We start from the raw sequence: 12,790 nt of genomic DNA on the forward strand, positions 1-12,790 counted from the left end.
TCCAAACAGAGACACACAGCTCTAATATGGAGCACCTAAGCTGCCTCATACTCTTGACTTGCCTTCAGGAACCTCTGGATTCCTGTAGTAAAAAGGGGCCCTAGCTTATGAATACCTCAGCCTGCAGCCACAGAATTTGATCGGTTTTGTTGTAACAGAAGACAGAGGAGCTGGTTCTCTGTTGTGACATGTTCTAGAAAACCAGACAAGACCTGTTCTAGCAACTGTCCATAACCAGCTAATATTGTTTAGTCGTAAGTGGTATTTTCAGAGGCCACTGTTGTCAATAAATGACATCTTTTGGTAGCTGTCCCCAAAGCTGCAATTACATGTGGAATTTATCTCAAAATTGAGCATCTAAATGAGCACCAGTATGCAAGTATATGAAAAGTAGAAAAGGGGGCAAAACCAACTGAAACAAATAGCAGGCTAAGAAATTTATAATTACACACAAAACCCACCACCCATGCCGAAGAGGGAAACAAGGGCAAAGAGGAAGATTTACAAAAGTTTCCATCTTGAGCATTCAAAATCATTGATAATACATTAATGCTAATGCTCTGTTTGCATACAGAAACTGTCTTAGTTTCCATCACTGCCAAAGAGGTTATGTTCCCCACACAGGTGACTGAAATCTCACGAGTGAATGATAAATCTGAATACAGGAATCTTTTTGCAACTTCATGTAGTATGATTTGCAGTGGTTATATAGACTAGCAAGGAAAAGAATTCAGAACCTATGACAGACGTTTAGTGGGAAAAATTACAACTATAAAGGTCTGAATCCAATCTCATTGACAATATGATGACATTTGCCTCACTAAATGAAACAATACAGTCACTGTTGTCATACCACTCCAAAGAACATCCATCATACCAACAGCCTGCTTCTAGAGTGTGAACGGCAAAAGGAGGAAGGTTATAGTACGGAATCGTTAGCTGTTCTCCTTTACTTTGAAAGGTACAGAATGGGTCTTGGCAAGCTCTGTCCCCACACAAACTGCCCTCTCTTGCTCTCTGCATGCTTATGGGACTGCAGGCTTTCTAGGACAGCTGTGTTATGGGAATGTCTTCATATTGCACTATGAAAAGTTTGCTAGACGTATCCTTAGTGCTTAAATTCTGTCTAAGATTCCCAAGTAAATTTTGTTCTGTTGACTTGATTTTTCTCTTTTACTCTTGTCTGGGTAAAAAACTGCCTGGATAGCCGGGCCCAAAGAGTTGCGGTGAATGGGGTTAAATCCAGTTGGCACCAGTTGTAAGTGGTGTTCCCCAGGGCTCAGTATGGGAACCAGTTCTGTTTAATATCCTTATCAATGATCTGGATGAGGGCACTGAGTGAGCCCTCACAGTAAGTTTGCAGGTGACACCAAGCTGGGCAGTACAGTTGATCTGCTCAAGGGTAGGAAGGCTCTGCAGAGGGATCTGGACAGGCTGAGGTCAACTGTATGAGGGTCAACAAGGCCAAGTGCTGGGTCCCGCACTTGGGTCACAACAACCCCATGCAACGCTACAGGCTTGGGGAGGAGTGGCTGGAGAGCTGCCCAGCAGCAAGGGACCTGGGGGTGCTGGTTGACAGCCGGCTGAATATGAGCCAGCAGTGTGCCCAGGTGGCCAAGGAGGCCAACAGCATCCTGGCCTGTATCAGGAATAGTGTGGCCAGCAGGAGTAGGGAAGTGATTGTGCCCCTGTACTCGGCACTGGTGAGGCCTCACCTTGAATCCTGTGTTCAGTTTTGGGCCCCTCACTACAAGAAGGATGCTGAGATGCTGGAGCATGTCCAGAGAAGGGCAACAAAGCTGGTGAGGGGGCTGGGGAACAAGTCTTATGAGGAGCAGCTGAGGGAACTGGGGTTTAGTCTGGAGAAGAGGAGGCTGAGGGGAGACCTCATTGCTCTCTACAACTACCTGAAGGGGGTTGTGGTAAGGTGGGTGTTGGTCTCTTCTCCCAAGTAACTAGTGATAGGACGAGAGGAAATGGCCTCAAGTTGCACCAGGGGAGGTTTAGATTGGATATTAGGAAAAACTTCTTCACTGAAAGGGTTGTCAAGTATTGGAGCTGGCTGTCCAGGGAACTGATTTGTGTCACCATCCCTGGAGGTATGTAGAAGACTTGTAGATGTGGTGTGCTTAGGGGCATGGTTTAGTGGTGGACATGGCAGTGCTAGGGTTAACAGTTAGCCTTGATGATGGTGGTCTTTTCCCACCTAAATGATTCTATGACTTTGCCTGGCCCTACTCTCAATAATGTAATAGCTAATGAAGAAAAGAGCAAAAATCCTGGCACAGTGTAAGACACACTCAGCTATTAAAATATTTTAATAACAAGTTAGTAACGCAATTCTACCTACATGGGAAAGAAAATGTAGTGTACTTAATGCATGAATTGCACACTATCGTATGTTAATAAAAAATGACAAGTCCTTCTAAACCCACTCTAGGGGTGACAGCAAAGAAAAAAAAATCCTTACCTTCGTTGAACTTAAGTGGTGTATTCTGTCACTAGAATAGCTTTGGGGTATTGGAGGATCAGGGTAGTCATCAACACTTTTGGATGCATTCTTTTTGATGACTTCTACATAGGAAACAGGGAAGATGCCTTGTCTGTTGGTTCCTGGTATTTTACCTTCATACCAGTTTTGATCAACTCGCTTAAGAAGAATTACTCTGTCTCCCTGAAATGCATTATGAAAATGAGTTATCAGCAGAAACAGGGTAAGTTAACTTTCTGAATAGCAGATATTATTTTAACACATAGTAGTATTTTCCCTGCAGTGCTGTTTTCTATCAGTCTTGAGAATCGTCTCCATTTTCACTTTTCTCCTCCTATTTATAGTAACTATGTATACAACTACCGTTCCAGCAAAAGGAGAGGGCTAGACACAGACTGCAAATGCTGCTCTTTTGTCAGAGGGGAATCTCATGTAGTCTCCTACTTTTGTTTGGATCATAACCTGTTTTAATTGTTGCCCAAACTGCTAGCTAACACCCCTAACTGTAGTAGGCAATAGTGATTGCTATGCTTGTTTTTCCTTAAAAGCAATAAAAGTTAAACAATGAAATCCATGCAAGTGCTTTGTTATCAGTAAAACTGGAAGAAGTGGAGGTAGAAAGTTAAAAAATGACATCATGGGAAAGGTAAGAGAAAGAAGTGCTTTTCCTGTGTAAAAAAAGACAGGCAGTGGCTCACTTGCTGTTTTTAGGGAGCTTAGCAACTGAAATGGAAAATATCAACTTTCTATTCAAACTTTTGTCCATAGTGACGCTTCATGAGCTACCCCCTCCTTTGTTTTACACAATGTGCTTTTTACCAGGTGGCTTTTTGTTAACAAATCCTCACCTTTTGGTTTTGTGTTCTCTTTGGTTTCTGAAATTGTGTTTCTGTAGTTGATTTGTGGAGTACCTTAGAATTATCTTTGTGGGACAGAACAAAAGAAAACCAGTGCAAGTTGACTTTTAAAAACAAACCAAAAGTAGACTGTCAAGATTATGGCCACCACAATAAGCACAAAAGGAAATTTTAGAAAGAGAGAAATCATCAAACTACTCCCAAACCCTAGTTCTTCCTATTCCTGATTTTTTTAGACCTCTGAGATTAACGTCAAATGAGTGAAAAATCGCCCATTATCTTCAGTGACACTGCATTAGGCTCTAGGTCAGCATCAAAAAACTGTATCCTCACTCTTATTAAAAAAACCCAAAAAACCAAAAAAAACACCCCCAAAAAACCCCCCACCAACCACTGAATAACTTTGATGAACTCTAATTCTTAAAAAAAAAAAAAGGCAGAACTTTCTTTCCAGTGGATAAAAGTATGTACTACTTACAACTAAGTATATAATATCTGCAATAATAAAGTTTTTCTACAGCGATAACCTTCCAGTATCTGACAAAACCTCAGGAATTAAACAGTTATTTTTCTCATGTGCAATAAAGTATAACCACCATGACATGCATAGAAAGAGAAGAGAATTTTATAAAAAGCAGACTGTTAGTAAATGAAATATTTGCAAGAACTGGTACATTCACAAAGACGTCTCTGAGCGTTTTTTTTTCCTATATTTTTCTGTTTTCTTTATTTTTCTGTGTCTTCTATATTGACCACCTTAACATGATAACTTTGTGACAGTAACAAGTAAGTACTAAAAAAAGGAATGGATAATTGAAGTGAAAACCAGAAATTTAGGTGGGCAGTTAGATGTTTGCATATGCTAATCTACCACAATCCAGTTTTATATGCACAACATATTTAAGTGATTTGCAGGTAGCTGTGAAAGACTGCAAGCCAATAAGCTGTTATGTTAGTAGTTTCCTACCATTACATTGCTTTGTGCATAGCAAATACCGAACACAGAGCGCACCAAAGCACAGTGTTTACCTATATATTAGCTCTGTGTAGCAGTAAACACTGTAATGGTATTTCGATCGAGGTAGTTATCAACTGTACCTTTCTAAGCGATAACTCCACATTTGTGTCTGCACTGAAATTGTATTTGGCAATAGCTTCTCCAATCTCTCCAATCTGTGCAGGGGGAGGTGGCCTAGCAGGCTGTGCTTTTTCTGGGGGAGAAAGTTTCTAAAGAAAAAGAAAAAAACACAGATCTTAATCATTCCCATGCAGTTCATGGATCTATTACCCAAACTAATTCAAGGAATTAAACCAGAGAACAAACCTCGACGTAAGAAATTGGGAATATTCCAACTCTTCCATGGTGCTCACCCTCATACCAGTTTTGATCAATTTTCCTGAGGATATGGACAGTATCTCCTTTCTTAAAGGACAGCTCTCTGTAACAAATTTATTTAGATCAGATGTTTACAGCTTTACATTTAACTCCTCTACCTGCGGAGTTTCAGAGATCTTTAGAGTTTGGAACTGAAACAGAATGTAGCAACTAAACATTTGAAGAAAAAGCATCACAGCTGTGGCACATTTACCAGTAGATTATACCATGTAAAATGACATTATGCACATTTACAAATCCCAGGTACTATCTCTAAGTTATATAGGCCTGTTTTACACTGTGATCCCAAGGCAGTATTGCTAGTTACTACCAGAGCACTTAGTACAGGGTCTGCATGCAAGTATGACATCTTTTTGTCTCCCGTTTAGATGCTGCTTCCATGACAGGCATCTGAGGGAAATTTGGTGTTCTTTAGGAAATCAGCAGGGAAAACTACAGAATATATCCTACATCTCTATGGCTTATTACTACCTTTTTGCAGCAGTGCAGCTTGGCGTTTTTCTGCTCTATGCATTTTTCTTGCAAGACAGCTGTTCGGAAGCATGAAGAACACAGGATTATGTTCTCATGATTTCTCATAATCAGGGCCTGTGATATGCTTAATGTTGGATACCAAAAAAGGGAATTATCCAAATCATTAAGAACATTTTCAGATCCTGGCCTCAGGGTTCTTCACTGTGTCATCCATTTGTTTTTTCAAAGCTAATCTGCCATTCTGATCATTCAAGTTGTGAGTTTTCTACCAGACACAGCTAATGTAATTCTAGTGGCAATGTCTGGCCATATCCAAAGATCGTTTAAATGCCCTGGATCATCAGAACAGCAGGAATGAAATATAGGCATTCTATTTTGACTCTCTCCCTGATCCTAGAACAGTGATTCTTTGTTTTTCTTGGAGACCACAGTGGTTTGTCTTGGTATGGGACACATCACATCCTGCAGTGAGCCTGGGTATGTTAAGACAGATAGGAAGGTGCTGAAGCATTATACAGAATTTTGGCAAGTACACTATCTATGACAGTATTTTAAGCACTGTACATTGTGATAACCTAAACACAATTCACAACAAATAAACAGCGTTCAGTGGGTGACCCTCGGGACCCATGCTCTAAAAGGCTGAAGATGCACAGCCATTCATGTGTTCAAACAGATACAATAGAGAATATAACAATTTAAGACATTTTTATTACAAGATAACTTCTCGCACAGTTTGCTAAGGCACAGACTACTGTCATGGCAAGCAGGTCCTCTGCTTCCATAACATTTGCTGTTGAAACTGGATAGAAGAGCAGTTAGATGGCACAAGTGCTAGAAAGAGTTTTCTTGAATTATGAATTCTTAAATGAGAAAAAGTCTAGTACTTACTTAGAAGTCTGAGCTTTAAAGTCATACACAGCTCTAGCTGGCAGTTTCTGAAAAGTAGGCAAAGTGATTAATACATTCCGGTAGTGTTCCTGTATGGTAAATGTGTTTCAGCTTTTACAAAGGTGACCAAGATTCAAGAAGAAAAGGACATGTGCCTTACAGTGGTTCTTGCAGTAATAGGCAATTAAATACACAGCTTCCTTTTTTAAGGCAGTTGGGTGTTTGAGACTTAGTGTTTTAAAAATAGAAATAGCAGCTAAATTTTAATACAGACTGCTTTGCAATTTTATGTTTAAGAGAACTACAAAAGTAAAAAAAGTTAACTAACTGCCAATGTGACTTGTAGGCAACTAGGTCTCTGCGTACAATGGAAATTCCCCGGCAATCACATCATACCATTCCTCTCATATATTGATCAAGTTCTACCACCGAGTATCTGTAAGCTCAATATTGTTTCCTCAATATTGTTTCAAAAATAAAACTGTACGCATTCCTACCTCTCCTCACCCGTGGGGTGGACACCTATTCTTTCACTATTTTCAAAGCTGTGCTGAAAACACGAAGCGCGATCCGACCCAAGAGCCTCACTCAACCTAGTGGCTGCCTCTGATGGATAACTGGCACCAGATACTTCAGAGGAACATGCAAGAAGTGATCAGCAGTATTATATGAGGCTAACTGGTAAAGTGATTTAGTCTTTCTCTGCAAGAACTTGTGCAGGTGGGATTGCTACATTTAAAAAAAGTCTCTCTCTAGGATATACTAGTGACTAGAATGAGCTGATTACATTATTTACAATGATGTAAGGGTGCACATCTTTTGATAAGAGGAATAAAAAGGGACATTTGTAAGTTTTTGCATTTTACCTTTCTTGCAGGCCTGATGTTCTCGACTGGGTTCTCTCCCTTCTTATAATCTAAAGGCTGGCAAATTTAGCATACCTAGAACATTGTCTCTGCTTGAATGGCTTGTAGCATATTTTACGTATTTTCAAATTGAAAGATGACTTTTATGTCACAATGCTTTAAAAGGAACACACACTATGGCTCTTGGAACTGTTTTAACCTTTATTTTGTAATGAGCAGTCTTTTTTTGAAACCAGACTCTTAGTTGAATTGCAGCAATATAACCATGTCAGTGGGGTGTAAATGGATCCGAATTCAGATCCTGTAACCGGTTCCAACCTGTACCACCATTTAACAAGGTAGATGGCCCAGGGCAAAAACTTAAATATTAGCAATTAAAATACAGTATTCTTTTATGCTGTGCAACATTTAATAAAAATTAGAGAAATTGGAGATCACTCTTCGGATAACTGGTTTTGTCTAACAACGGTGAAATACAGACAGTCTTTGTATTGGTTCTGAAACTACTGAGGCAGTTTCTTTGTGTAACACTCCGGTTCTCAAAAAAAGCTGTTCCTCAGTCACATCTGCTATTCTCTGTCCCAAACACCCACTCCCATCAACTTTGACACAGCCTGTCAGTGACTAGTGAACTTATATCCACATCTATTTAAACATAATTAGAAGCAGCAGCTTATGTTACAAAGCTTGATATTCTTTTACTTTCTTGAAGTACCAATCTCCTTAATGAAAAAAAAGGATGCTGTCCCACCTGATGATATGATGGTAAGTAACTGTTCCTTTGCTCTGTATCATTACAGTGTCTTAAAACCAACACAAATTTTGTCTCAGATCTGTTACCAATTTTCCATATGGATATTGCTGCAATATTCATTGTTTCACTACCTCTTTGTCTGTAGTTCCTCTTTTCTCCCTTGGAGTACATCGTCCCATGTCAGTGAAAGCAGAAGAATAGCTTCCAGGAGACTCCTGGTCTACTGAAAACAGAAATTATGTGAAACTCTGGCAAATTAAACAAAACCATTCAAATCTGTGATGCTGCTTGGTTTCACTTAGGGGGCCGAACAGATATTGCAATCTATTATTTTACCTTTAATAGAAAGAAAAGCACATGATATGATTGCTAAAGTGCCCCCTTAAAGGGGAAAAAAAAACCAAACCCACCAAAACTGTCTCTCAAGCAAAGGTTGTCCTCTGATCCACAGCAGAAGAATACATTATAGAGGATCGAGAAAGCAAAATTAAGCCTTACTGTACAAAGGGATGCATCCCTACTGGGTGAAATGGAAGACATGACAGCAGCACGGGGACTTCATCAGGTTGCATGAAACTGTTTTGGAATGCCGACAATATATACACAGAATTACATGCAAAAAATATGACTAAAGCATGCTTCAATGAGAAAATAGTGAAGAAAAATTGTTTCTTCCTAAGTGATCTAAGATGCATTTCTACTTTACCAGGGGCATGTGTTAGGCAGCACAAGGGAATTTAAAAGGATGTTATTTCATAAAAGCAACTGTGTTTTAAAGAGATGGAGTACAAATCATTACTCACCAATCTATGTGGCAGATTTTCTCTAAAGCATAGTTTACCAATGTTGTTTACAAGGTCGTATATTATAGGATGGCGAATATATCTTTTCATGTTTTAATAATAATAAAATCAAAATCTTACACTCTTTATAGCTCTGCAAGTTGCCAATGTGAAATAAAAATAAAAAGAATTATTTCAGACCAAATGATGATATGAACTGCCTTAATGAGAGGAAACAGCCTGAAGTTGCACCAGGGGAGGTTTAGACTAGGTATTAGGAAAAATTTCTTTACAGAGAGAGTGGTCAAACATGGGAATGGGCTGCCCAGGGAGGTGGTGGAGTCACCATCACTGGAAGAGTTCAAAAAATGTGTGGATGTGGCACTTCAGGACATGGTCTAGTGGGCATGGCAGTGTTGGGTTGATGGTTGGACTTGATGATCTTAAAGGTCTTTTCCAACCTCAATGATTCTGTGATTATATTGTCAAAGATGCTCTGTCACAGAGGACTGCATGTCTAGAAGCAGAATTCTTTAATACAGAAATATAACCATTTAAAAAGAGAAATAAATTACAGACTTGCCAAAGACATTAATCATCTGGGATGCACCTTTATGCACTCCTGCTATGAATCTAGTTTGCTTCTTTTAATATCGCAAGGTTAAACTTAAAAAACATTTTAAGCTCGAGCAATTTTTTTTGAGAAAAAGAGAAGCAGAGCATCAAACAATTCAAAGTAGTAACTTTAAGAGCAGATCACTGCCAAGACAGACCTTTTACAAAGTTATACTCACCCTGTTTCATTCAAGTTTTGATTATTGAGAATTTCCCTTCCAAGAGGATAGGAAATTTCTCAAACCTTGATAGATACATTAAAATTATATGAGAGGAACTAGTTTTACCGCCACAGAAATTGGAAATGGTATTGTTTGAACAGTGGAAATGGAAACTTCCTAAAATGATCGTAAGGTCTATTCACAAAAAGTAATGTAAAACAGTGGAATTAGTGTATTTTCATAAGAAAACAGAATCAACTTTCTATAATACTAGCAGAATTAACAGCATTTTTATCACTTGTAACAAAACTATACAGAACAATCTGTTTTAGTGCAGGGTTTTTTTTTATTAAAAAGGAAGGGCTATCTGCATATTGTCTTCTGTTTGACAAGCATCTTATGGTGCATGCATTCACTTTCTGTAAGGTCTTTTTCTTGGGGTGAAACCACCCCCACACTGCTTAAATTAACACCACCACTGTAATTTATAGTACCAATAATCTATCAGTTGAAATACACCGGTACTCCAGTTGTCTATATTACTGTATTTTGTGAATAGACAGCAGATTTATCTATCTATCCTAACCACCTATGTAAAAATGACATCCTTCATTAAAAATTTTGTGGGATGAAAGCTTCTTACAGATGACACAAGTAAAAATGGAAAGGGAAAGGGTGGAAATACAGGGAGTAATGCTGAATAAGTAAATCAGAAGGACAGAGGAAGAAAGTTAATCCACCTTGGAAACACAGTGCACTATCATTGTTGTTAGTTGCATCCATGTCTGGAAAAGAGGCACTAAGAGGTAATCTTCCACAATCATTCTGGTACAGTGGGCGATGGCTAGCACCATCTTGAGGCAGTGGATGAAAAGGCTGGTGCATGGGACTCTTTTTCAGAGCTTTGAGAGATGAATTCCTTTCTGGAATGTCTGGAAGCAGCTCAGTAATAAGTCTGTGTAATATACTGTTGTCAGGCAAGCTTCCCCTTCTTTTTTCAGCTTTAATTTGGTCACAGATGTCTTTAAGTGCAGAATCTAGTGCTTCAAATACAGATGACTTGCATTTTTTCTTTTCAGTTTGTTTTTTAGGAGCTGCGTTTTTTTTTCTCCGGAAAGGCACTGGACTGACTAGGAATGCTATCTTAGAGAGGCCAGATTCTGCTTCCTGTCTCCTTGGATCGTCAGTGGTTTCTTGTTTAGCCCTTTCATGTTTTAGCATGGTGGTGAAGCGGGTGTAGGATGCTGGACATCGCCCTTTGCAGGAGCTGATGAGATGCCTGTGGTGGTGGTGATGGTGGTGGTGGTGATGCCCTGATCCGTAAAAGCTTTCAGATGACGTGAAGGAAAAGTGGTCAAAGTCGCTTTCACTACAAAAGGATGAACCTTCGATCTGGATAAAGTCACTGAGGTCAGAAACCACTCCATCTTGATCACTGTCTGAAAAATCCATATGCGATCGTTGCGGCTCATCACTGGTCACTTCAATATGAATTGGCACCAGGGTTTTAGACTTGTAGCTCCGTTGTACCTGAGAGGGATGTCTGCCTTGATTTTCTTCTTCCAGCAAGGATTCAATAGAAAATCGCCTCTTTGGACATAAGCCATTATTAGGAGGCTCTAATGTAACAGTTGACAACATTTCATCACCCAGGTTCGGCATTGATTTTGACTTCTGAATTAATTTTTCAAATTCAGATATTCTGGTTGGCACCATGTCTCTGGGCACCTCTTCAGTAGAAGACTCTCTCCAGCCTTGAAGAATACCTTTGTGCTGTTCTTTTTCATACTGCAGTATTCTGGACTTCACAGAACAAATCACCTCAGAGTTCATCAAGTCTTTGCGATTGATGCGGTGCATCTTTTTGTACATTTTTAGGAAACCTGGGGCATCATGTGCAGATCTGTGACGAACTCTTGACCTACTACTACCACAGCCCTCAGGAACATATTGGGAGGCCCAGTTCATTGAGCAAACTTCTTTGGAGTCTTCCTCACATAGCAGAGAGCCCATGCTTTCAGACTTGGCCTGTGCATCAGGAAAGCCATCGCGATCATCTGTTAACAGATCATCACAGCTACGAGATTTTCTCTTTGGAGAAGCAGTTTCTTCTGTGCTGCTCCAGACTTCTGCATTTTGGCGAGTCATTTGCCAGCCATTCTTGTAGCTGATGGCCCTTCTTGAATCATTTGGAACAGCTAAATGTTGTCTGTAAGTGCTACAGTAATCCAATTCATTTGAGGTGTTGTGGTTGTGCACTGAATAACTTAAAAGGGATGGATATACTTTGCTAATATCCCCACCTTTATAATCCATAGAGCAGCATGGTAGAAAAGAGACATTGCCAGAAATTAAAAGATTCAGAAAGTTGGAATTAACATCAGTATTAGAAAGACTAGAAAAGAGACAGCAATTAATGCATGTATCAACTTAGGTCAGTACGTAAGTTGATAGAGCCTGGGGCAGCAGAGCTAATTAAGTTATTTTCCAGCTGTAAGAATAATTCATGTACTCATGATAATTTGAACATCAAAAAGAATTCCTTACAAATTATGGAGATGTTACCCCCTCCGCAACCTCCCCACAAAAGCAATGTAAGACATCAAGCATTAGTATTGATTTTGAAGCAGGTCAACAGAAAATAGAAGCTGCAAAGGATTTAAAGACGAAGCCAAACACAAATCTAGACCTCAGTCAAATACTGACTTTTCCACCTGTGCATTCTGAAAGAAGCTGTTTAGAATTTTTGAGATGAATAATGCTCAGAGTTCACGCAACTGCATATTCTAAGATAATTAAGACAAAGATAAATCTGTATATAAGGTCAACTGGGAAATTTCTCCCAGTTGTTCATAGGCAGCCTGCTCTTTCCCTGTGTAATAGCACTGAAGGGAGTGGTGTTTTCTACAGCTTATGGAGGAAAGAACAAGGCAGGTGAGGAACTGCTATACGGGTGTAGGGGAAGATGTATCAGTTTACCGAGCCTAACCAGCAATAACCCTTAGCTTGACTTCCATAACAATGCCTGAGTTTTCAAGAAAGTTTAAAGACATATATTTATGCGCATGCTAGATCTAGAAGTCACTATGAGACAAAATTGGAACCGTGGTCTCATAACTTGCACTGAACTTTCAAAAATGGTCTAAAGTGGCAACATTCAGTTCAGGGGACATGCCTCAAATAGCTCCATCTGTGTTCCAGAACAACAACTTTGAATCTGGATCAGAAACTGAAACACTTGAGTTCAAAACCCAGCTACAGGCTGATTAGAAAGTATAGCTACAAAGTACAGCATTAAATGAATAACAACTCCTCAAACAGAAGGAGACACACTGTATACAATATTACTCTGTATATTGTTTCCAGTAAAGCATACGATGGAAGTCTTTTGTCTTGCTAAAAAACACCCCACCCAAAACTTCAAACCCAAACCAACAACTGATTCAATTATCTCTCTTCTGGAGAGACATGGAGAATGGTAACAGAATGGTGAATTACTTGGA

The 12,790-nt window shown here is 39.4% G+C and overlaps 1 protein-coding gene across 1 annotated transcript in view; it reads right to left on the reverse strand.

Annotated features, from left to right (window-relative positions):
* SORBS2 (sorbin and SH3 domain containing 2) overlaps positions 1-12,790 on the reverse strand; it is a gene marked incomplete at both ends in the record, with an annotated part of 72,617 nt that overhangs the window by 12,917 nt on the left and 46,910 nt on the right. The window contains 6 exons of the mRNA XM_081998903.1: positions 2,471-2,674; positions 4,447-4,575; positions 4,673-4,787; positions 6,110-6,156; positions 7,861-7,949; positions 10,028-11,590. Coding sequence (XP_081855029.1) covers positions 2,471-2,674; positions 4,447-4,575; positions 4,673-4,787; positions 6,110-6,156; positions 7,861-7,949; positions 10,028-11,590 — 2,147 coding nt within the window. The remainder of the gene's footprint in view (positions 1-2,470; positions 2,675-4,446; positions 4,576-4,672; positions 4,788-6,109; positions 6,157-7,860; positions 7,950-10,027; positions 11,591-12,790) is intronic.

This window comes from Phaethon aethereus (genome assembly GCF_964289735.1).
Source record: "Phaethon aethereus genome assembly, chromosome: 4".
In the NCBI taxonomy this organism is placed as follows: Eukaryota; Metazoa; Chordata; class Aves; order Phaethontiformes; family Phaethontidae; genus Phaethon; species Phaethon aethereus.